The sequence below is a fragment of the Lemur catta genome, chromosome 2 (genome assembly GCF_020740605.2).
Source record: "Lemur catta isolate mLemCat1 chromosome 2, mLemCat1.pri, whole genome shotgun sequence".
NCBI classification, from domain to species: Eukaryota; Metazoa; Chordata; class Mammalia; order Primates; family Lemuridae; genus Lemur; species Lemur catta.
In genome coordinates, this window is record NC_059129.1 from 103,124,753 (window position 1) to 103,145,516 (window position 20,764).

Genomic DNA, 20,764 nt, shown 5'->3' on the forward strand with positions numbered 1-20,764 from the left:
AGAGTCCCTGCATTTCAAGAATACGCGTGGCTTTGACCATGGGACTCTCAGCAGTAACAAATGTGGGTTGAAGACCAGAGAGGCCGCTTCAAATACTACACGTGATCTTGGGGTATAAAGGGGAGGAAATTGAGATTAAATTTTCCTGCCAGCCTGATGTAATAGGGGTTCAGAGTCAAGTTTAATTTGATTTAAGGAAAATTAAGAAACATGGTTTTTCTTATATATCCAAGTTTTTGATTGCAATTCACACACTAGGAAGTACAGCGAAGAACAAGGCAAAAAGAGATGGAGAACATAATAATGGACAAGTTCACAGAGCAAAGGTTACAGATCCCAATGTCGCTGAAGTCTTGCCACAGAGTGATGTGGCCAACCCAGTTTTATCAGGTGTGCAGCTCCCTAGTTCTCTGTCTCCCTGTCAATTCTGATAGGGTTGGATGCTCCAGCTCATTCCTTTGGCCCCGACTGACCTGATGCAAGGGGTTGGCATTGCTACCAGGTCAGCTCAGATTCTCCTGCTTTCCCAGAAAAGACAAGAGAATCCAGTGTAGTAAATCAGAAAAGTAAGTTTCCTAATTTTTGTTTTGTTTCGCTTTTTTCTTAAGTTTCCTAATTTTCTAAGTCTTAGTTTCCCAATGTTTAAAGTGGAAGTTAGACCGATGGAGGCTAATATTTACAACTTGTAAAACCATACCAGTTGTCAAATTAGTGAAATTTTCCCACATCAGTAAAAAGCAACTGCTCCAAGCCTTTAGCTCACTCCCGTCCTCTCTGTGATGCAGCCTTCCCAGGACCCTACTCCAGCATGGCTTAGTGGCTGTGTCCTACTAGTTAGTTGTTAAATATTTTGAACATCATTCTTGATAATAATTACCTTTGAGACTGTCAAGAGGCTGATAACCTACAGGTCACATTTGGCAGTTTACTTTAAAAGTAAACATATTAACCCGCCTTGGGGAGGTCTTGTGATTCATGGCGACATCCTGTCCCTTAGTAAAGAATCTTATCATGAGTTCCTCAAATTGTTGACATACTGATTAATGCCTAACCCACTGACAGTGAAAAAGATGGTGTTTTATTTCTTAATTATAAAGTTTTGCAGATTGTCTTGCTCATAGACATTTTAGCCTATATGTTCCAATCTGTAGCCCTTGATTGTAACTTCTGTATTGCACCCTCCAATGAAAAAGGATAACCTGTATGAGCACTCTTCCTTTCCAAACTCTCCTACAAAAGCCTTCCAACTTGCAACAGACTCTGAAACACTCCCAATTTTGTCCATGTGTCTTCCTGGGTTGATCCTCGCGTTTGGCTTCCAATAAACTTTTATCAAGTTTTGTCTCAACAGCTTTAATTTTGGCAAACAAGGCTTAAAGTGGGTTCAGTTAAAGCAAGCTAATATCGCTTGATCCTTTCCTACTTTTCTCCCTCTCAGACATGGGTCCTTAAGCCATCTTGTTTTGGACCCAGAGCCAAATTATACTTCTATGCAGCCACCATGGTATCTAGCCCTCATCTGGCTTTCAAAGATTTTTCCTTGATCACTCCACAAGAAATTTTCTCTTCCCTGTTCAGCTTCATAAAACTAGATGCTTCTATTCTTTTTTTTTTAAATAACAGCTTTATCAAGGTGTAACTCACATACCATAAAAGTCACCCTTTTAAAGTACACAATTTAATGGTTTTTAGTATATTCACAGAGCTGTGCAACTACCTCCACTAACTTCAGAACATTTTCACCACTCCAAAAGGAAACTCTGTATCCACTAGTAGTCACTCTCTATTCCCCTATGCCCCCAAGCCCTGGCAACCCCTAATCTTTCTCTCTTTATCGGCTTGGCCTATTCTGGACATTTCATATAAATGGAATCATTCAATAAGTGTTCCTTTGTATCTGGCTTCTTTCACTTGACACAATGTTTTCCAAGTCCATCCATGTTGTGGCATGTATTTGTACTTCATTTTTATTGCCAAATAAGATTCCATTAATAGATCACATTTTGTTTATTGCTTCTGTTTTCTTTTTCTTTTCTTTTTTTTTTGAACCAGAGTCTCGCTTTGTCGCCCGGGCTAGAGTGAGTGTGGTGGCATCAGCCTAGCTCACAGCAACCTCAAACTCCTGGGCTTAAAGGATCCTACTGCCTCAGCCTCCCGAGTAGCTGGGACTACAGGCATGCGCCACCATGCCCGGCTAATTTTTTTTTCTATGTAGATTTTTAGCCGTCCAAATCATTTCTTTCTATTTTTGGTAGAGATGGGGTCTCTTGCTCAGGCTGGTCTTGAACTCCTGACCTTGAGAGATCCACCTGCCTCGGCGTCCCAGAGTGCTAGGATTACAGGTGTGAGCCACTGCGCCCGGCCATATTGCTTCTGTTTTCAAGCAAAGCTAATTTAGTTTTTCTAAGATGGCATCTGGACCTTTTTATCTTTCTAAGAATTGTAAGTCATTGAGAGTAGATGATATAAAGAATGTATAGGTAACTACTAGGCTATTAAAAAAATAAGCAGAATGGAGTCCAACTATTAGACTGTGGAAATTCCTCCTAATCACCAAAAGGCTTGTCTCCCTCTTTCAAAGCACTATTCTGCTCAATAAGTTCCTGTTTTCAGTCTGAGAGATGTTGCAAACTTCAAGCTTATTTTTATAGGGCATGGGCTCCAGGCCATAGAACCAATGCTATGATGTCTTCTTTCCTCCCAAGGGAATGGTTTTGCAGTCTGAGTGCCACATGATAATATTAAAAATACCTTACAGATTTTGTATACACATATGTTTTTGTAAATACACAGAATACCTTTAAAAGGATACATAAGAAACTAGTAAAAATGGTTGCCTACAGAAAAGGGAGTTGGGTGACAGGGATGGAAGCCTTACTTTTATAATAAATCTCTATCCTCTTGTAAATCATTAAAAACAAACAAAAATAGCCGGGCGCGGTGGCTCACGCCTGTAATCCTAGCACTCTGGGAGGCCGAGGCGGGTGGATTGTTTGAGCTCAGGAGTTCGAGACCAGCCTGAGCAAGAGCGAGACCCTGTCTCTACTAAAAAAAATAGAAAGAAATTATCTGGCCAACTAAAATATATACATATAGAAAAAATTAACCGGGCATGGTGGCGCATGCCTGTAGTCCCAGCTACTCGGGAAGCTGAGGCAGTAGGATCGCTTAAGCCCAGGAGTTTGAGGTTGCTGTGAGCTAGGCTGACACCACGGCACTCACTCTAGCCCGGGCAACAGAGCGAGACTCTGTCTCAAAAAAAAAACAAAAAACAAAAAAACCCCAAAAATAATAATTACTTCAAAAATGCCAAACAATAATAATCTTGGCTAGAAGTATGAGGCTTGTTTATTTGAAAGGGACATTTTGAGTTATTACATTGACCTTGGAAATCACACATATTTCCATTCCTCAAGCCTTTGCTTCTGCTGTTCCCTCAGTGTGGACTGTCCTCTTTATCCTCCCCTGCCCCTCCAAAGTGTGACAATTTATGTAATTTCTCAATTTATGAAGTATTTTTACATACATGATCTAATTTTTGATTTTTGAGCAAAAAATACTCAGTAAGTATAAATATTTTTATCCTCATTTAATAAATAAGAAAACTGAGGTTGGAAAAGTATAGCAAGTTATCCCAGCTCACAATTATTAGGTTTCAAAGTTCTTTCTACTTTTGTAAGCTGTGAAATCCTAGTCATTTCATTAGGCATTTGGGCAATATCAGGGTGTTTACTAAAGTGTTTTTTACAATATCCACAAATTGTAAATAACTGTTAAAAAATAGAAAAAATATGGTATAGTCCCAGCTACTGAGGCGGGAGGATAACTTGAGCCCAGGAGTTCGAGTATAGCTTGGGCAACATAGTGAGACCCACCCCCCACTAAAAAACAAAACAGAAAAACAAATACTATGCAGCTACAAAAAATTATAATGTCGATCTATATTAATCATGGAAAAACATCCATGATGTTGTAGGAACTTCTCAGTTGGCCCAGTGAAGGTTTGCTGAAAAATCACTGACAAGATGTAGATTAACAGGAGAAAAGGTAGAAATTTATTTAATGTATACCTTCAGAATAAAGACTCAAAGATACAGGGGATATTGTCCAGTTATATGCTTAGGTTCAACAAAGTATAGACATCTGTGTAGAAATACAACTGGACAAAAAGAATATGATCTAATGCTAATAGACTGAGTGCAGAAACCCAACAGTCTAACCCTGTGTGTTTAGATTCTTCTTGGCCTCTCTGTGTAGCAGTCCTTCCTTCTGGGTATGGGTCAGGGTCCTTTCTGGAAGGAGGGTCTTATCATGACCTGCAGTCAAACAAAATAGGTCAGATAATTTCTTTATGACCAGTTTTAACAGAGAAAGGTGGAGGAAAAGTTAAAGTAACCTTTTTAGGTTTTATGGCTGGCTTTGGGGACAAAGGGTTCTGGTTTCTATGATCTGGCTTGGGGAAGAGGAATTCTAGTTTCCATGACTAGCCTGGGGGGGTTTGGGACTGACAGGAGAGCAGGAGGTCAGAGAAAAACTTTTGCTTCCGAGACTGGTTCTGAGGCTTTCATTTGGGGGTGTTGTTTTCTGAGCCTCAACATTGTATAGAGGGAAAAAAGCAAGTTAAATACATATGTACAACTTGAACACATTTTTGTGGGGGGGGAAAAAGTGTGTTTGTATATTGTAGGAAGAAGTCTAGAAGAATATATACCAAAGTGTTTTTTAAGAGCCATAATACTAAAAAATTTTGTATACTAATAGATTAAATGCACATTAAATGCTTACTATGTGCTAAATACTAGGCTAAATCTATTTTATATGTATTACTTCATTTAATCCTCACAAGAACCAATTTGCCCAAAGCCTTGCTGCTCATAATGCAGCAGAACCTGACAGGTATTTTGACTCCGAAGCTCATGATCTTAACCACTAGATCATCCCAAATCAAGTACAAAGATCAATTGTTTTTTATTCATAAAAATCCATAAAGTGTTTTAAGAAAATTGAAACTTCTCATGCTTGATTCTTTGTATTCCCATAAATTTGCATCGCTTATAGCACTTGGTTGGGTCCATTTACATACCTCTCCTATATCCTATGCTCCCTGCGGGCCTGAAACCTAAGCTCACTTTCTATTAATATTTTTTATATCTGCTAGTGCGGTGCTTTCTACACAGCAGGCGCTCATTACCTGTTAACTGAATGCCTTTAACACATTAACTGCTATGTGAGTTGTATTTAACTCAGGCTAGTTTTGAGCCCGGGGCTTTGTGCAGCATATATGACTTACTGAATTGGCACGTCTCAGAAAACAATGAACAATAAAAAACAACAAATTTTTCATTAAATTAGAAACGATCGTTTTGTTTTCGCACATTTTATTCTATTTATGTAATAAAACACGGTGGCTCCAAGGAAAAAAATTTTTTTTTCTAGTGTGGCAGTGTGTTAAGTTGGAGTGAGGCTGAATTGAGGATTAGCACTCACATAACCTTAAGAATTTCTTTTCCTCAGAGTTCAGTGGGGAAAAAAAAAGGTAAAAAAAAAAAAAAAAGAATTTCTTTCCAAGAAATGTGCTCAGACCAACGCAAGGCCTCTGTTCCTTTCCCTGCCACACCATAGAGTCGTGCACCTTCTTTATCCCCTCTGCCTGGCCAGGCCTCTCCTCCCAGCTGGGCCGGGAACCCGGCAGTTCCCTGGGTCGCAGGGCCTCCCTTGCAGGGGCCTCCCGCGTAACCGAGCGGGCTGCTGGGCCGACGCCGCGTGCTCCCTCCTCAGGCACCAAACCGGGAGGGGCCCGTGGCGGCCGCCCGCGGCCACCGTCCCGCCGGAGACCACCATCTCGAGTTCTGGCACGAGCGGTCAGCGCGGCGAGGAGCGCAGCGGCAGAGCGGGCGGCTGCCCGCACTCAAGATGGCGGCTCCGGGCAGGCGGGGCTAGTGGCCCGGAGGCGCGGAGGAGCTGCGGGCCATGGCGGCAGCCGAGGAGCGGAGTCCTGAGCACAGAGAAGAGGAAGAAGAAGAGGTAGTAAGCGCTAGGCCAGAAGCTTGCACCGCGGTGGCGGTGACGGCCATGCCGGCTGCGTGCGGGGACGGGAGTCTGGGAGCAGCCGGCGGGAAGCAGGCCCCGCAGCGCCTCACCGGCTTCTTGCCGCTGGGCCCGCGGGGCCGGGGAGCGCCCGACCGAAGCCGTAATTGTCACGCCGCAGTTAGAATGGGGAAGTACGGGGAGGGTGCCTCAGGTAATGTCACTTGCTTCCTCTCGTTGCCCACAGGGCCCAGTTTTCACAAAGGTGGGGCCATTGCGATGGGGATTTTTGGCTTCTCGTGTTAATTGCCTCTTCCTGCCCACTCGCACGCTAATGTTAGCCCTTCTTTCTTCCTCCAGGAGCAGTTGGTTCTGGTGGAATTGTCAGGAATTATTGATTCAGACTTTCTCTCAAAATGTGAAAATAAATGCAAGGTTTTGGTGAGTATTCTAGAATTGGGGGGTTGTAGATTTTCTTAAATTTAAAACAAGAATGAATGGTGAAATACCCATCCACGAAGACATATTATTTCACCTTACAAAGTAGAAGTACAGGGGGTCTATGGGAGCAGGTAGGAGAAAATGCACAACTTGGCTTGAGTGTCTGAATGTGTGGATGGAGAGAAAGTTTCGGAGGAGGTAACATTTTGGTATGGGACAATAAGATATATTGAAAAAATATTTTAGAAGGCAAGGGGGGAAAACAGAGTGACGGGAAGACAATCAGGTATGTACACAGGGGTTAAACTGTGGAGGAGAAAGGAAGAAAGTTACCTACTAAGAAAAGACTTCAAAGACCTCATATTCTGCCGTTGACTTTAGCTGTGACAGTTACCATCTGTTTTGTCACTTTACTTTAAAATCGTTGACCTTCCCACTTGGGTATGAATTAAGTAGTCTTCAGGTTGTAGCTGCTGTGATTAGAGCACTTGTAGCTTATCTTGTACTTGCTAAGACAAGACCTTCTAGAGGGTCCCCAGTTTTGGAGATTAGTTTCCATGGTAGCAAGGTTACCTGTTGAAGGCTTTTTCTAATGATGATTTTTTTATGATCTTTTATTTTGTTGTAGGGAATTGACACTGAGAGGCCCATTCTGCAAGTGGACAGCTATGTCTTTGCTGGGGAGTATGAAGGTAGGAGGATGTCAGATAGATGGAACTCCTTTTTTTATATATCTGTCTTTCAGAGAAAGTAGCTCTTATTTCTCAACAACTTGCCTTCAAACTTTTTTCTGCAGATACTCTTGGGACTTGTGTTATATTTGAAGAAAATGTTGAACATGGTAAGTGATTGCTATGGTAGCCCAACTCTTTTACTGTGAACTATTTCAATCATACTTACATATAATGAATATTAAAGCTAAACATCTTATGTACCCATTGTCTAGCTGTATCAAATCCTACCATTTTGCCAAACTTGACTCTCATAGTTAAAAAACATTCCCCATACATTTGAATCACCTGTATACCCCTTACCAAACTTATTCCCTTCCCTTTGTCTTCAGAGGTAATCACTCTCCTGAATTTGATGTTTATCTTTACTGTATCTTTTTTTTTTTTGAGACAGTCTTGCTCTGTTGCCAGGGCTAGAGTGCCGTGGCATCAGCCTAGCTCACAGCAACCTCAAACTCCTGAGCTCAAGCTATCCTTCTGCCTCAGCCTCCCTAGTAGCTGGGACTACAGGCATGTGCCACCATGCCCGGCTAATTTTTTTTTCTATATATATTTTTTTAGCTGTCCAAATCATTTCTTTCTATTTTTAGTAGAGACGGGGTCTCGCTCTTGCTCAGGTTGGTCTCAAACTCCTGACCTCAAGTGATCTTCCTGCCTCGGCCTCCCAGAGTGCTAGGATTACAGGCGTGAGCCACCACGCCCAGCCCTATCTTTACTATATCTGTTTTATATTACATATGTATGTATCCACAAACAATAAATAGCATTGTATTATATATTTTCAAACTTAACATAAATTATGGCATATTATACATACCATTCTTTACTTTTTTTTTTTTTTTCCTGAGACAGGGTCTCACTCTGTTGCCTGGGCTAGAGTGAGTGCCATGGTGTCAGCCTAGCTCAGAGCAACCTCAAACTCCTGGGCTTAAGTGATCCTCCTGCCTCAGCCTCCCGAGTAGCTGGGACTACAGGCTAGTACAGGCACTACAACGCCTGGCTAATTTTTTCTATTTTTAGTAGAAACGGGTCTGGCTCTTCTCAGGCTGGTTGGAACTCCTGACCTCAAGTGATCCTCCTGCCTTGGCCTCCCAGAGTGCTAGGATTACAGGTGTGAGTCACCATGGCCAGCCCTCCTTTATCTTTTTTCATTCAGAGGTTTTTTTTTTTTTTTAGAGACAGGGTCTACCAAGTATGAGTAGCCCAGGTTGTGGTACAGTGACCTGATTATAGTTCACTGCAGCCTCAAACTTCTGGCCTCCAGCCATCTTCTCACTTCAGCCTCCAGAGCCCGAACCCAGCTAAAAGATGTGTTTTAACATTTATATATGTTGACATATATAACTCTATAGTTTACTTATTATCCCTGCTGTTTAACATTCCATTTTGTGACTATACCACAATTTATTATTCTGTAGTTCATGGACATATTGTTTGCTTCCATTTTCTTTTTCTTTTTTTTTTTTTTTTTTTTGAGACTTCTGGGCTCAAGCGATCCTTCTGCCTCAGCCTCCTGAGTAGCTGGGACTACAAGCATGCGCCACCATGCCCAGCTAATTTTTTCTATATATTTTTAGTTTTCCAGCTAATTTCTTTCCATTTTTAGTAGAGACGGGGTCTTGCTTTTGCTGAGGCTGGTCTCCAACTCCTGAGCTCAAACAATCTGCCCCCCTCGGTATCCCAGAGTGCTAGGATTACAGGCATGAGCCACCGGGCCAGCCAGGTTGCTTCCATTTTCATTTTTTTGTTTGTTTTGTTTTCTTTATCTTTTTCTGCCCTGCCCCCACCCTGTTTCTTTGTTTTTTTTGGTTTAAAGCTTTCCTCACAGTGCTATGGTTGCTTCCATTTTCACTAATAATTGTTAAAAACTATTTATTGAATTCTTTCTATATGTCAGACACTATTTTAAATGCTACGTGTATTAACTCATTTAATTCTCACCACAACCCTATGAGGTAGATATCATTATTGTCTTCATTTTATAGTTGAAGACACTAAAGCACAGAGAGGTAAATAACATTCCCAAGGTCATACAGGGAGTAAGTGGCAGAGCCAGCATTTGAACCCAGTTGGTCTGGCACAGAGCCCACATTCTTAATTCTGCTTATTACCTCACTGCAAAAATTCTGCTATACATAATTCTTTTCTGTGTTTTCTTGTGCATATATGTAAAAATGTCTCTATGGTACACACTTAGAAATAGATTGGTAATGGCTGAGTGCGGTGGATCATGCCTGTAATCCCAGCACTTTGGGAGGCAGAGGCCAGAGGATCACTTGAGCCTAGGAGTTTGAGGTTGCAGTGAGCTATGATGACAACACTGCAAGACTCCCTCAGAAAAAGAAAAAGAAATAGATTGGTGAGTGTGTCTGTCTTCAACTTTGCTATTAGGTTGAACCATATTAAATTGCCAATCTGGCTGAATATCAACAATTTCATACGATTCAACTTAACAGATATCACCATGTTGCTCTCTAAAGTGTAGTGCCACTCACAGTAGCACAGCAGTGTATGGAAGTTTTCACTGCTTCACATCCTTGACTTAGAGCCCCATCCTCCCTCTTGCCTAGGCGTAAAATTTTATAAAATCTGTAATTCCAGGCAGCAGGTTAGCAGCAGTTTTTTTTTTTCTCAGTCTTCTTTCATGATTGGGAATGTCCCCACGCCAGCCTCTGGCTTCAAGTAGTAAGTCTGACTTTGGTCCTTCATTTTGAGTGGTAGAATTTTAGACCCCAATACCCTGTCGGGTCAAATTTCTGACCCCAGTTTCCCACTTCAAGGCTGGAGCATGTTAGGCCTAGGGCTTTAATCTCATACCTCTGTGTTTTTGTTCCCTGGTGATGTCTTCTGTTTTTGAACCCAGTCATGCCTTTAAATGTTTTATCTGTCATTTCTCTGTGCTTTTAGCAGGAGGGATGAGTTATATCTTGAATTTATTATACTATCTTGACAGAAAGTAGTTTAGCCTAACTCCCTACACTGGAATTATTGAGGCTTAACATCATTGTTTCTTTTTTTGATACTAGTATCTCACTCTGTCCCCCAGGCTACAGTGCAGTGGCATCATAGCTCACTGCAGCCTCACACTCCTGAGCTCAGGTAGCTGGGACTACAGGTGCATACCACCATGCCCAGCTAACTTTTTAAAAATTTTTTGTAGAGTCGGGGTTTCGTTCATATTCAGGCTGGTCTCAAACTCCTGGCCTCAAGCAATCTTCCCGCCTCGGCCTCCCAGAGTGCTAGGATTACAGGTGTGAGCTAGCCCCCCAACTCCGGCCCCCATTGTTTCATTTGATGGCATCAAGCTGTATAATGATTGAGTTCATTTTATGTTCTAGTGGATGCAGAAGGCAATAATAAAACAGTACTAAAATATAAATGCCATACAATGAAGAAGCTCAGCATGACAAGAACTCTTCTGACGGAAAAGAAGGAAGGAGAAGAAAACATAGGTTAGTTCACTTAATTCTCTTAAAATAGGTGGCTAGTATTGGCTTTGACAATGGTACATTGCTGCCAGGATATTCCTTGTATTTTGTAATAATAACTATATGTAATATGTTTAATATATTAAAATTGAATATACTCCATGAAAAGTACCAAACATAGATTTAAAAAATTCAGTTGAACTATAATATAGCCAACGACACTGGGAATAGATAAGAAATCTCTATCTGTTTTGCATTGGAAACAACTGTGGGGAGTCTGCCAAGAAACTTGGTGTGATATCCACGCTCAAAGGAATTCAGCAGGTCCCTCTCTCTCTTTCTCTCTGTAGCTCTCTCTTTAATAAAAATTTCCCTGTAAGTGGAATAGATATGATTTGCAGTCCCCAACCTCCAGGCCATGGGTCCACGGCCTGCTAGGAAACGGGCCTCATAAGACTGCCTGAGCTCTGCACCATGCCCCACCCCCATGACATCTTGCACCCCACACCTGGTGCATGGAAAAATTGTCTTCCATGGAAACGGTCCCTGGTGCCAAAAAGGTTGGGGACCACTGGATACGATGACAGCAGTTCTGAATTCCCAAGGTATAATCCTAGGAGATCCCCTGGAAACTTTGTCAGCTGCTGCATCTTCCTCTTCCAGGTGGCTCATAGCTCATAGCTGGAAGAACCCTTAGTCCTGAATCTAGTTTTTTTTTTTTTTGGTGAGACAGGGTCTCTGTCGCCTGGGCAAGTGCAGTGGTGTCATCATACCTCACTACAACCTCACACTTCCTGGGCTCAAGTGATGCTCCTGCCTCAGCCTCCTGAGTAGCTGGGACTATAGGCGTGTGCCATCATGTCTGGCTAATTTTTCTATTTTTTGTAGAGATGGGGTCTCTCCATGTTGCTCAGGCTGGTCTTGAACTCCTGACCTCAAGCGATCCTCCTGCCTCAGCCTCCCAAAGTGCTTGGATTATAGGCTTGCGCCACTGTGGTTGGCCCTGAGTCTAGTTCTTCATTAGCACCCATTTAGTTTTCCCCAGTTGCTGATCACACAGACTAGAGACTTTTAGACCAGTGCTTCTTGCATCTATAGTAGGCATATGTTTGTGGAGCTGAACAAATAATCATGTTATGTTTTAAAAATTCATTGCTTAATGACATACTTCAAACTCAAGTAAATCAGACTCCAGTGATGAATGTTCATGGCTTAAGAGATTAATTATGTGTTAAGAAAGGAATAGCCACCAGCTTTGCTTCTTGCCAGGCCCACTGCACTTGTGCGGCCTCCAGCCTAAGGCCATCCGAGGGAGGTGAGAGGTAGCCGGGCTGTCTTGGGTTCTGGCTATCTTGATGGTGGGGAGGGTTTGGTTTTTTTATACCTAAGCACTTGTTTCCTTAGTGCTAGCCCTAGGAAGCTTCCCAGGTGTACAAAAACCTAAAGAGTGGCCCAGCTTCCTCCACTTGCCTCTGTCCTGCCTCTTTCGGAGGTGAGGACATAGTAATACTAAAGGAAAGCAAGGGAGTGTGGGGAAATTGGTGTTGGGTGTCTCTGCAGGGAGCTCACAGTCCAGATACTGTTCATTTGTTTTCTTTCTTTTTGGAAGAAGAAAAGAAAAGGTGTGGTCAGCCAGAGAGAGGTCTGGATAAAACTCTTTTAGGGAACCACCAACATTATAAGGTGGGCAGAGGAAGAGAAGCTACAGAGGGAACAGAAAAGGGATAGGAACTATTGGGTGGGACGGTACAGGACTGGCAGTAGGGCCCCCGGCAGGAGGCCCAGCATCTCAGAGCATAGGACAACACAGACATGCCCTGAATGTGGCAAACTGACCTTCTCTAAGGGTCTTCAGCCAGCTCCTCCAGGAAGAATGCCTCTCTCCTTTCTTTACCCTCTCACTGAGCTTGTATGCTGATGATAGCATTGACCACGGTGTTGGAAAATACTTCTTGCCTCTGTTGTTGAACTCTTTGAAAGTGCACAAAATCCTATTCATCTCAGCGTACTAAGCCCAGGCCAATAAAAGATGGAATTGCTGACCCAGCATCTGGGGTGGGGGAGGAGGAATAAACATTTGAAAGTACATTGGATCATATAGAAATTAATTACACTCAAGCCAGGTATGATGGCATGCACCTGTAGTCCCAGCTACTGGGAGGCTGAGGTGAGAGGATCCCTTGAGCCTAGGGGTTTGAGCTCAGCCTGGGCAGCATAGCAAGACCCCATCTCTGGAAAAAAAAAGGAAATTAATTATACTAACTATATACAACTACATAATAAACCTTTATTCTTATTATGTCTGTCTCAAAACTATCCCCCCTTTTAGGCACCCTGTAAAAATTATACAGAGAACGAGGTACCAAGTTCTAGAATGAAGTTGAAAGGCGGACACATATCATAGGCTTAGCTATCATTTAGATACTCTTACTAAAGGAAGTTTCACATTCCCTCTCCTAGTCTTTAATAATCTGATAGATCTTTGGGAAGATTTCAGTGTTGCCTGCACTTTAGCCCAGGCAACAGAGCAAGATCCTGTGTCACAAAGAAACAAATAAGCAAACAACAAAAACAAAACCCAGCAACTAGCTATTCACGTCCATATGAGCTACTATTATCTGTTGCTGCATAACAAGTTACCCCTAAACTTAATGGCTTAAAACAACAGCAAAAACAGTATCTTACACAGTTTCTGTGAATCAGGAATTTGGGAGCAGTTTAGTTAGGTGGTTCTAGCTCAGGGTCTCTCATGAGTTTGCAGTCAATATGGTATCTGGACTGCAGTCATCTGAAGGCTTGACCCATGCTGGAAGATCTGATTGTAAGGTGGCTTATTCACATGGCTGGTAAATTTGTGCTGGCTGTTGATGGGGGAGCCTCAGTGCCGTGCCATGTGGACCTCCCCACAGAACTGTTTGAGTGTCCTTCTGACATGGTAGCTGGCTTCTTTCAGATAAAGTAATCCATGAGAATAAGGTAGAAGCCACGATATCTTATGAATTAGCCTTAGAAGCCACACTTTGTCATTTCTGCAATATCCTATTCAGATTAGGAGGGGACTGCAGAAGTTCATGAGTATCAGGAAAGTGAAGATATTTGGGGACCATCTTGGAGGCTGGCTACCAAACATGGCAATATGCTGGAGGCAGAACAAAATAGATAGGAGATGTGATCCTTACCTTCTAGGAACTTACGTTTGAAAGTAAATCACATGGAAACAGACATGGATGTGACTCAACATCCAATTCATTCTATTTTAAGTTCCTTTTTGTGCCAAGTACTATGCTAAATAACAGAGGAAAAGATGGCTTCAAAGTTTTGAACCTGGGTGACTACATGTTATTGCAGGGAAAAAATATGAAAGTCAATAGTGAAAGCTGAATTGGAAGGAAAAGGACTAATACATTTTTGATAGAGGGAAACTTTATAGGAGTAACATATGAAAAGACATGGGATCAGCAGTGAGAAAGTTTCAACAAATAGCTGTAGAGGAGTTGGTTTATGGTGGGGAATAGGAGCAGATGTAGCAGTAAACAGGGTGAGGTATCTGATGGAACTTTGAAAAGAGGATTAAATAGCTTGGGCTTGCTATGGAATTTAATGAGGATCCATTGAAAATACTTGACTGCTACCTTCACAATTGACTTGTAGGAAAAAAAAATAAAAAAAAAATAAAAAAAAAAAGAAAATACTTGACTGAAAGGTAATTAGGATAAAAGAAAAAAATGGCTAGCAATATTAGAGCAATTCTTGATTATGGGAGTTCATTGAGAGATTGGGCTTTGACTATGAGTATAGAAAGGAATAAAAATTTTTTCAAGTTTTTTTTTTGTTTTGTTTTTGAGAGCTTCTTATTTCACACGTGGATATACCAATGTAAAATGATATGAGAATCCTGACTTGGAAGTTGATAGAGTAGTTGTTATCCATTATATTATGAAAATTGAATAGGTAAGGAGAAAATGATAGACAAGTGATAAAGTTTCCTTTAAGGCAAGAGATGGCAGTGAGAGCTCATATGATTTCTCAGAATGAGTTGAGAATTGAAATCTGGAAAAGGCATGGAATAATAATTGAAGTTGATTACTTTTAGTAATTTTGATGGCATTATATACCAGAGAGGCATTTCAAGGTCTCCATGAAAGATGGAAATTACATGATTATTTATCAGTAGTTACAGGCACCATGTTCCTTGGTTTATGTTGGGGTTTTATTTTGACATATATTCACAGGATGAAAATTTAAATTAAAGAAAAAAATTTTTGGCTGGGTGTGGTGGCTCACACCTGTGATCCTAGCACTCTTGGAGGCTGACTCGGGAGGATTGCTTGAGCTTAGGAGTTTGAGACCAGCCTAAGCAAGAGCGAGACCCCATCTCTAGTAAAAATAGAAAAAATTAACAATGATCATTGGTTTGGATTGACAAAAAAGAAAAAATTATCTGGGTGTAGTGGCTTGCACCTGTGGTCCCAGCTACTTGGGAGGCTGAGGTTGGAGGATAGCTTGAGCCCAGGAGTTTGAGGTTGCAGTGAGCTATGATGATGCCACTGCACTCTACCTGGGGTGACAGAATGGGACTCTGTCTGGGAAAAAAAAAGAGAAAAATATTTTTAACTAAAATTCATTTTTCATGTTTCTTTCTTGATCTCTTCTCCCTCCCCCAAATTAGGTGGGGTGGAATGGCTGCAAATCAAGGATAATGACTTCTCCTATAGACCCAACATGATCTGTAGCTTTCTACATGAAAATGAAGAAGAAGAAGTGGTAGCTCCAGCCCCAGATAAACCTTTGCAGTTGGAAGAGCAAGACATTCACATGAAAGACAATTCAAACCTGAGTTATGAACAGGAGAAGCCACTGCACTTGGAAATAGAGGATTCTGGTCCTCTTATTGAAATCCCTTCTGAGACAGAAGGTTCTGTTTTTATGGAAACTCAAGATATTGCCTTAGAAGTCACTCCTAGATGAAATGTTTCTCATAATAACTAGTCATGAACTTTGTAGAGTTTTTATATAAAATAATCGGCTGTGTAGCTTTCACTTCACTGTTATTGTTTTTGTTGGATAAACACACATTTTCAGTTATAGCACAATTTAATATACCAGAATCATTCAGGACCAGACATGAATTGAATTTTTTAAAATATGGCTTTAAATTTGAGGTTTTACTAAGGTAAGCGTGTAAGTTTTCTATTGTAGCTGTTACAAATTACCACAGACTCAGCGGTTTAAAACAACACAAACGTATTGTCATAGTTTTGTGGGTCAGAAGTCTGACACGGGTCTCACCTGAGCTAAAATAAGGTGTTGGCAGGACTGTGTTCTTTCCTGGAGGCTCTAGAGGGGGCAAATTCATTTTCTTGCTTATTCAGTTGTTGGCAGAATTCAGTTCCTTGGAGTTGAAGGTCCCATTTCCTTGCTGTCTCAGCTGCCATTTCTAGCTTCTAAGGGCTGCCTGCATTCCAGGGATCACCTTCTCTTCAGAGCCAGCAATGGTAGGTCAAGTCCCTCTCCCTTCTTTTTTTTTTTTTTTGAGATAGGGTCTTGCTCTGTTGCTCTCTTGCCCAGGCTACAGTGCCGTGGCATCATTATAGCTCACTGCAACCTCAAACTCCCAGGATCACTCAAGTGATCCTCCTGCCTCAGCCTCCTGAGTAATTGGGGCTACAGGCATGTGCCACCATGTCTTGTTAATCCTTTCCCATTTTGAATCTTTCCTGGTACTACTTTTGTCATTCATCTCTCTGACCTACCACTTCCACTTCTACTTTTAAAGGTCCATTTGATTACATTGGGCCCACTCAGATAATCTCCTCATTTTAAGGTCTGCAACTTTAATTCTATCTCCAAAGTCCCTTTTGCCATGTAACTTAACACACAGACATAAGACCAGGATTAGGGTATGGAAATCTTTGGGGTATCATTTTTTAATCTACCAATATGAGTATTTTATCTAGGAGTAGAAAAAATTTTGAAGTGCTTAAGGATAAAGGTATAATTCCTAAAATTCCAGCTCTAATTTCACTCCTTTCCCACTTGAGAAAGATAATTAGAATTCAACTGTAATGGTCATTTTATTATGGCAGTAACCTAAATCTGTGCTGATAATTTGTATTTTTAAAGTAAATTCACAAACTTTTATACTTTGTTATACATTGAGCTGTATGAAATTGCCAATATTTGATTGTTTCTGATTATAAAAATCAGCAATTTCATACAGTTTGACTTAGTAATATTAAAACACATCTACATTAATTATGTCTCACAATTGATGGAGATGTAACTTTTAACAGATTAGAGAACTAATGTTCTAGGGATGAGGAATATTTTCTTCTTCAAAAGTTCTGTAACTTTTAGCTATTTAGTTGAAAAACAACTTATCTTGACAAAAAGCATTTTCAAATCATAAACACATATATCTTCCCAATTTTCATATGACTTTTTTTTTTTAGTAAAAAGCTTATTTTTCTGGCCGGGCATGGTGGCTCACGCCTGTAATCCTAGTACTCTAGAGGAGGCTGACTCGGGAGGATTGCTTGAGCTCAGGAGTTCGAGACCAGCCTGAGCATGAGTGAGACCCCATCTCCTACCAAATATAAAAAAAAAAAATCAGCCAGGCATTGTGGCGGGCACCTGTAGTCCCAGCTACTCAGGAGGCTGAGGCAGAAAGATCACTTAGAGCCCAGTGGTTGAAGGTTGCAGTGAGCTACAATGACCCCACTGCACTCTACCCAGGGCGACAGAGGGAGACTTTGTCTCAACAAGAACAACAAAAAAACAAGGAAACTGAGCACCCCTCCAACAAGAACAACAAAAACAAGGAAACTGAGCACCCCTCCTCACAACCCCCTACCCCTTCATATTAAAAAAAAAAAAAAGCTTATTTTTCCCACCTTATGTATGTATAGGACAGACTGCTAATTGCCTCACCCAGTATCTGTTCTCCCTTTTTTTTCTTTGCAACAGAATCCCAGGATTTATTCGGGTTAGCAATGTGCCTAGCTTTCCTTGCAGATACATGTTGCCATATGACTAAGTTCTGGCCATTGACATGGAATTAGAAGTGTTGAGTGATGCTTCTGGGAAGTTTCCTTAAATTTGAAGGCTGAAAGGGAAGTGGATAGGCTCATCTTCTTCTTCCTGCTGGAACACGGATGTGGTAGCTAGAGCTCCAGCAGCGTTCTTGGACTTTAAAATAATCCTGGAAACAGAATCCATGAATGACAGAGTGACAAGAATGAAGATTGGGTGCCAATACTGTGAGATTGCCCTGGACTGCTATGAGTAAATGGTTAACCAAAACCCTTTCTCTTCTCTTTCTCCCTGGTGAAGTAACCCCGAGTTTCCCTTTCAGCAGTATTTCTCTGGAAACCTACTAGGCAAGATGATAATGGAATGTCAGCTGTGATACTAGGCAGTATTATTTATGATTAAAAATGACCCCAGGCTGCACACAGTGGCTTATGCCTTTGATCCTAGCACTGTGGGATGCTGAGGTGGGAGGATCATTTGAGTCCAAGAGTTTGAGACCAGTGTGGGCAACATAAGGAGACTCCCATCTCTACAAAAAATAGAAATATTAGGTGGGGCTGGTGGTGTGTGCTTATAGTTCCAGGTATTCAGAAGGCTGAGGCTGGAGGATTGCTTGAGCTCAGGAGTTTGTGGTTGCTTGGAGCTATGAGGCCACTGCACTTCAGCCTGGGCAAGAGAGGCAGACTCTGTCCCAATAAAAAAAAAGGAATTTTGGAATTCGATAGTGGTGATGTTTGCACATCTTTGCTAATGTACCAAAAACCACTGAATTGTACATTTTCAAAGGGTGGATTTTATGGTATGTGAATTATATGGCACTTCAAAAGTTGGGGGGAAAACTACGATCAACAGTATTATTTTCTGCGTATCTTTTATGTACTAGGCAACTGTGGTAGTCATAAAGTCTCCTCACTAATATGACAGTTCAGTCAACAGTGCCCATTTCACAGTACCTGAGTGCCTACCATGCTTACCAACCTTTCTAGCATCCTAGGGGATTCCCTGAAGAATACCAGCTGGTCCCTGAATGCCAGGTATAAATGGAGGAGTGTACACCAAGGTGTAAGAGACGACGTTAGAGTGTTACCTCGCACCTTTAATTTCCGGAAGAGAGCCCGTAACCAAGGGAACAAGGGATAATCGCACTCAAAATGGCCGCCAGCGCCTCTAGGCGACTGCAGCGCGGGCGTCCCCGGAAATGGCGTCACACGCAGCTTCCGGTTAGGTGGGTTCCTCCTGTTCCGGCGCACGAGCCAATAGGTGTAACCGCGGAGTGCACGTGCGTTCTCTCGGTTGAGTTTGCGGACCGTGCTAGCGATGGACGCTTTGGATCGAGTTGTGTAAGTGCGCTGGGAACGTTCCGGAGAGATGCTCCTGTGATGGGAGTGGTATCGCCTCTGCCTCTTTGTCTCGCTGGTTATCCCTCTTCTTTCTGACATCCTTTGGCAGTCTAGAGGGTGGGGGCCAATCGATTCACTCCAGCCCGGGTCTTCTCGGTTCGTGCACCCTGCCCGGAAACGGACGGTGGGGAAGCCCTTAAGTGGGAGCCTCGGCGTGGGAGGTGGCACGGAAGCGTTGGGCCGCTTTTATCCTAGCCAATTCAAAAACGTCTGGCTTCTGAAATGTGAGCGAAATGGCACAGTGAGGGGTTAAGAGGACAGTCCTCGGAATCTTACAGATCTAGGTGGCAATCGGGCGGGTCCACTTAAAGCTTTGTGACTTTGGGCCATTTAATCTTCCTAACTCTCAGTTTACTCTGTGAAATAGCGATCATCAGAGACACACTTCACAGAGCTGTGAGGGTTAGTTGCGAGAAGCCTTTGCTACAGCATGTCGCTTTTTCTTTTCCTTCTGACTTTGCAGTTCTCTGAATTAACCTTAGGTGATATCTGTTTTAAATGTGTTAAAAAAATGTTTATTGTGCTAAATAGTCCTGTTATTTGCTATGATTTGCTTGAGATTTTCTTAGCTTAACGTGTACCCAAAACGACAATTTTTTTTTAGTTACTAATTCAGAGATTTTGCGCACCTGATATACCTTTAGGTGTTGCGACTCAACAGTAAGACTAGTTTACTGTAATTGGGGGCCATACAGCTAATAGAACACGTAAGTTGCTGTTTGCGTTCGTTGCTGGTTGATGAGTGAAAAACCACATAGAATATAGAGCACATAACACTTACTGTCTTATAGACACACTACGTATCTCTTGGTTTGATTTAATAATTTGTATCTTTAACAACCAGTAAATGATTAGAAGCTTTATATGTGACATTTTACTTAGAGAATTTTTTTACACCTTTCCCCAAATTGTCTGCATGGAGGAGGATTTTTAAAATCTACATGGGAAACTAAAGTGTATGTATATTTTGTTTATTTCCTTCCCAAAGTGTCCAAAGCACCAGAAGCGGGAGGATCATAATTATTTAAGAGAGGAGGAATTGTTTCAGTAGATGGCAGAGAACTGTTTAAAAATCAAGATGCTCATTGTAGAGGAAGCCCTTTTTCTGAACAGAAATGTATAAAAACATGCTACTCCTACTGTCACATCATAAAGTCAGAATAATGAATTTGTTTTTTCTTCATATTTTACAGGGTGATATGTCTAGATGAGTTTGTTTTTTTATTTTTTTAAGACGAGGTCTTGCCTTGTCACCCCCGCTAGAGTGCAGTGGCATCATCATATATCACCACTGCAACCTCCAACTCCTGGGCTCAAGCAATCCTCCTGCCTCAGCCTCCAGAATAGCTGGGACCATGCCCAGCTAATTTTTCTATTTTTTGTAGAGATGGTGTCTTGCTCTTGCTCAGGCTGATCTCAAATTCCTGGCCTCAAATAATCCTTCCCGAAAGTGCTAGGATTACAAGTGTGAGCCGCTGTGCTCCACCAACATGAGTTTTTAAATCTAGCATATTTTGAAGGGTGGCCTGCTTACTAGCTATGTAATCATGGGCATATTACCTCTCTGGCCTCAGCTGCCTCAGCTATGAAGTGAAGATAATTATACTTGTTTCATAGGCTTGTGATGAAGATTGAGCCATAGTAGAGTGACTCTATAACATCAACAACCATTATTATTATTTCCCTTGGCGACAATAATGTTGAC

The 20,764-nt window shown here is 41.7% G+C and overlaps 2 protein-coding genes across 3 annotated transcripts in view; both read left to right on the forward strand.

Moving 5' to 3' along the window:
* The first annotated feature begins 5,706 nt into the window (after nt 1-5,706).
* GTF3C6 (general transcription factor IIIC subunit 6) lies at nt 5,707-15,667 on the forward strand. Its single transcript, XM_045544186.1, has 6 exons — nt 5,707-6,024; nt 6,388-6,468; nt 7,097-7,160; nt 7,265-7,309; nt 10,538-10,651; nt 15,297-15,667. Exons 1-6 carry the CDS (start codon nt 5,971-5,973, stop codon nt 15,593-15,595), a joined length of 657 nt encoding a protein of 218 aa, XP_045400142.1. The 5' UTR covers nt 5,707-5,970; the 3' UTR covers nt 15,596-15,667.
* A 3,243-nt stretch (nt 15,668-18,910) lies between these two features.
* The window catches only part of RPF2 (ribosome production factor 2 homolog), a 29,305-nt gene continuing 27,451 nt past the window's right edge, over nt 18,911-20,764 (forward strand). The window contains exon 1 of one of the 2 annotated variants that reach the window (XM_045544187.1): nt 18,911-18,999. In XM_045544187.1, the coding sequence (XP_045400143.1) occupies nt 18,977-18,999 (23 nt within the window). In that variant the 5' untranslated portion in view covers nt 18,911-18,976. Of the gene's footprint in view, nt 19,000-19,178; nt 19,284-20,764 lie in introns of those variants that run through there. The other variant, XM_045544188.1, reaches the window with a different exon arrangement.

Bases quoted from the DNA above. Each gene is read 5' to 3' on its own strand.
- GTF3C6 (XM_045544186.1), top strand. From the start codon at position 5,971: ATGGCGGCAGCCGAGGAGCGGAGTCCTGAGCACAGAGAAGAGGAAGAA. The intron at 6,025-6,387 runs GTAGTAAGCGCT...TTCTTCCTCCAG, and splicing joins GAGAAGAGGAAGAAGAAGAG to GAGCAGTTGGTTCTGGTGGA. The intron at 6,469-7,096 runs GTGAGTATTCTA...ATTTTGTTGTAG, and splicing joins AAAATAAATGCAAGGTTTTG to GGAATTGACACTGAGAGGCC.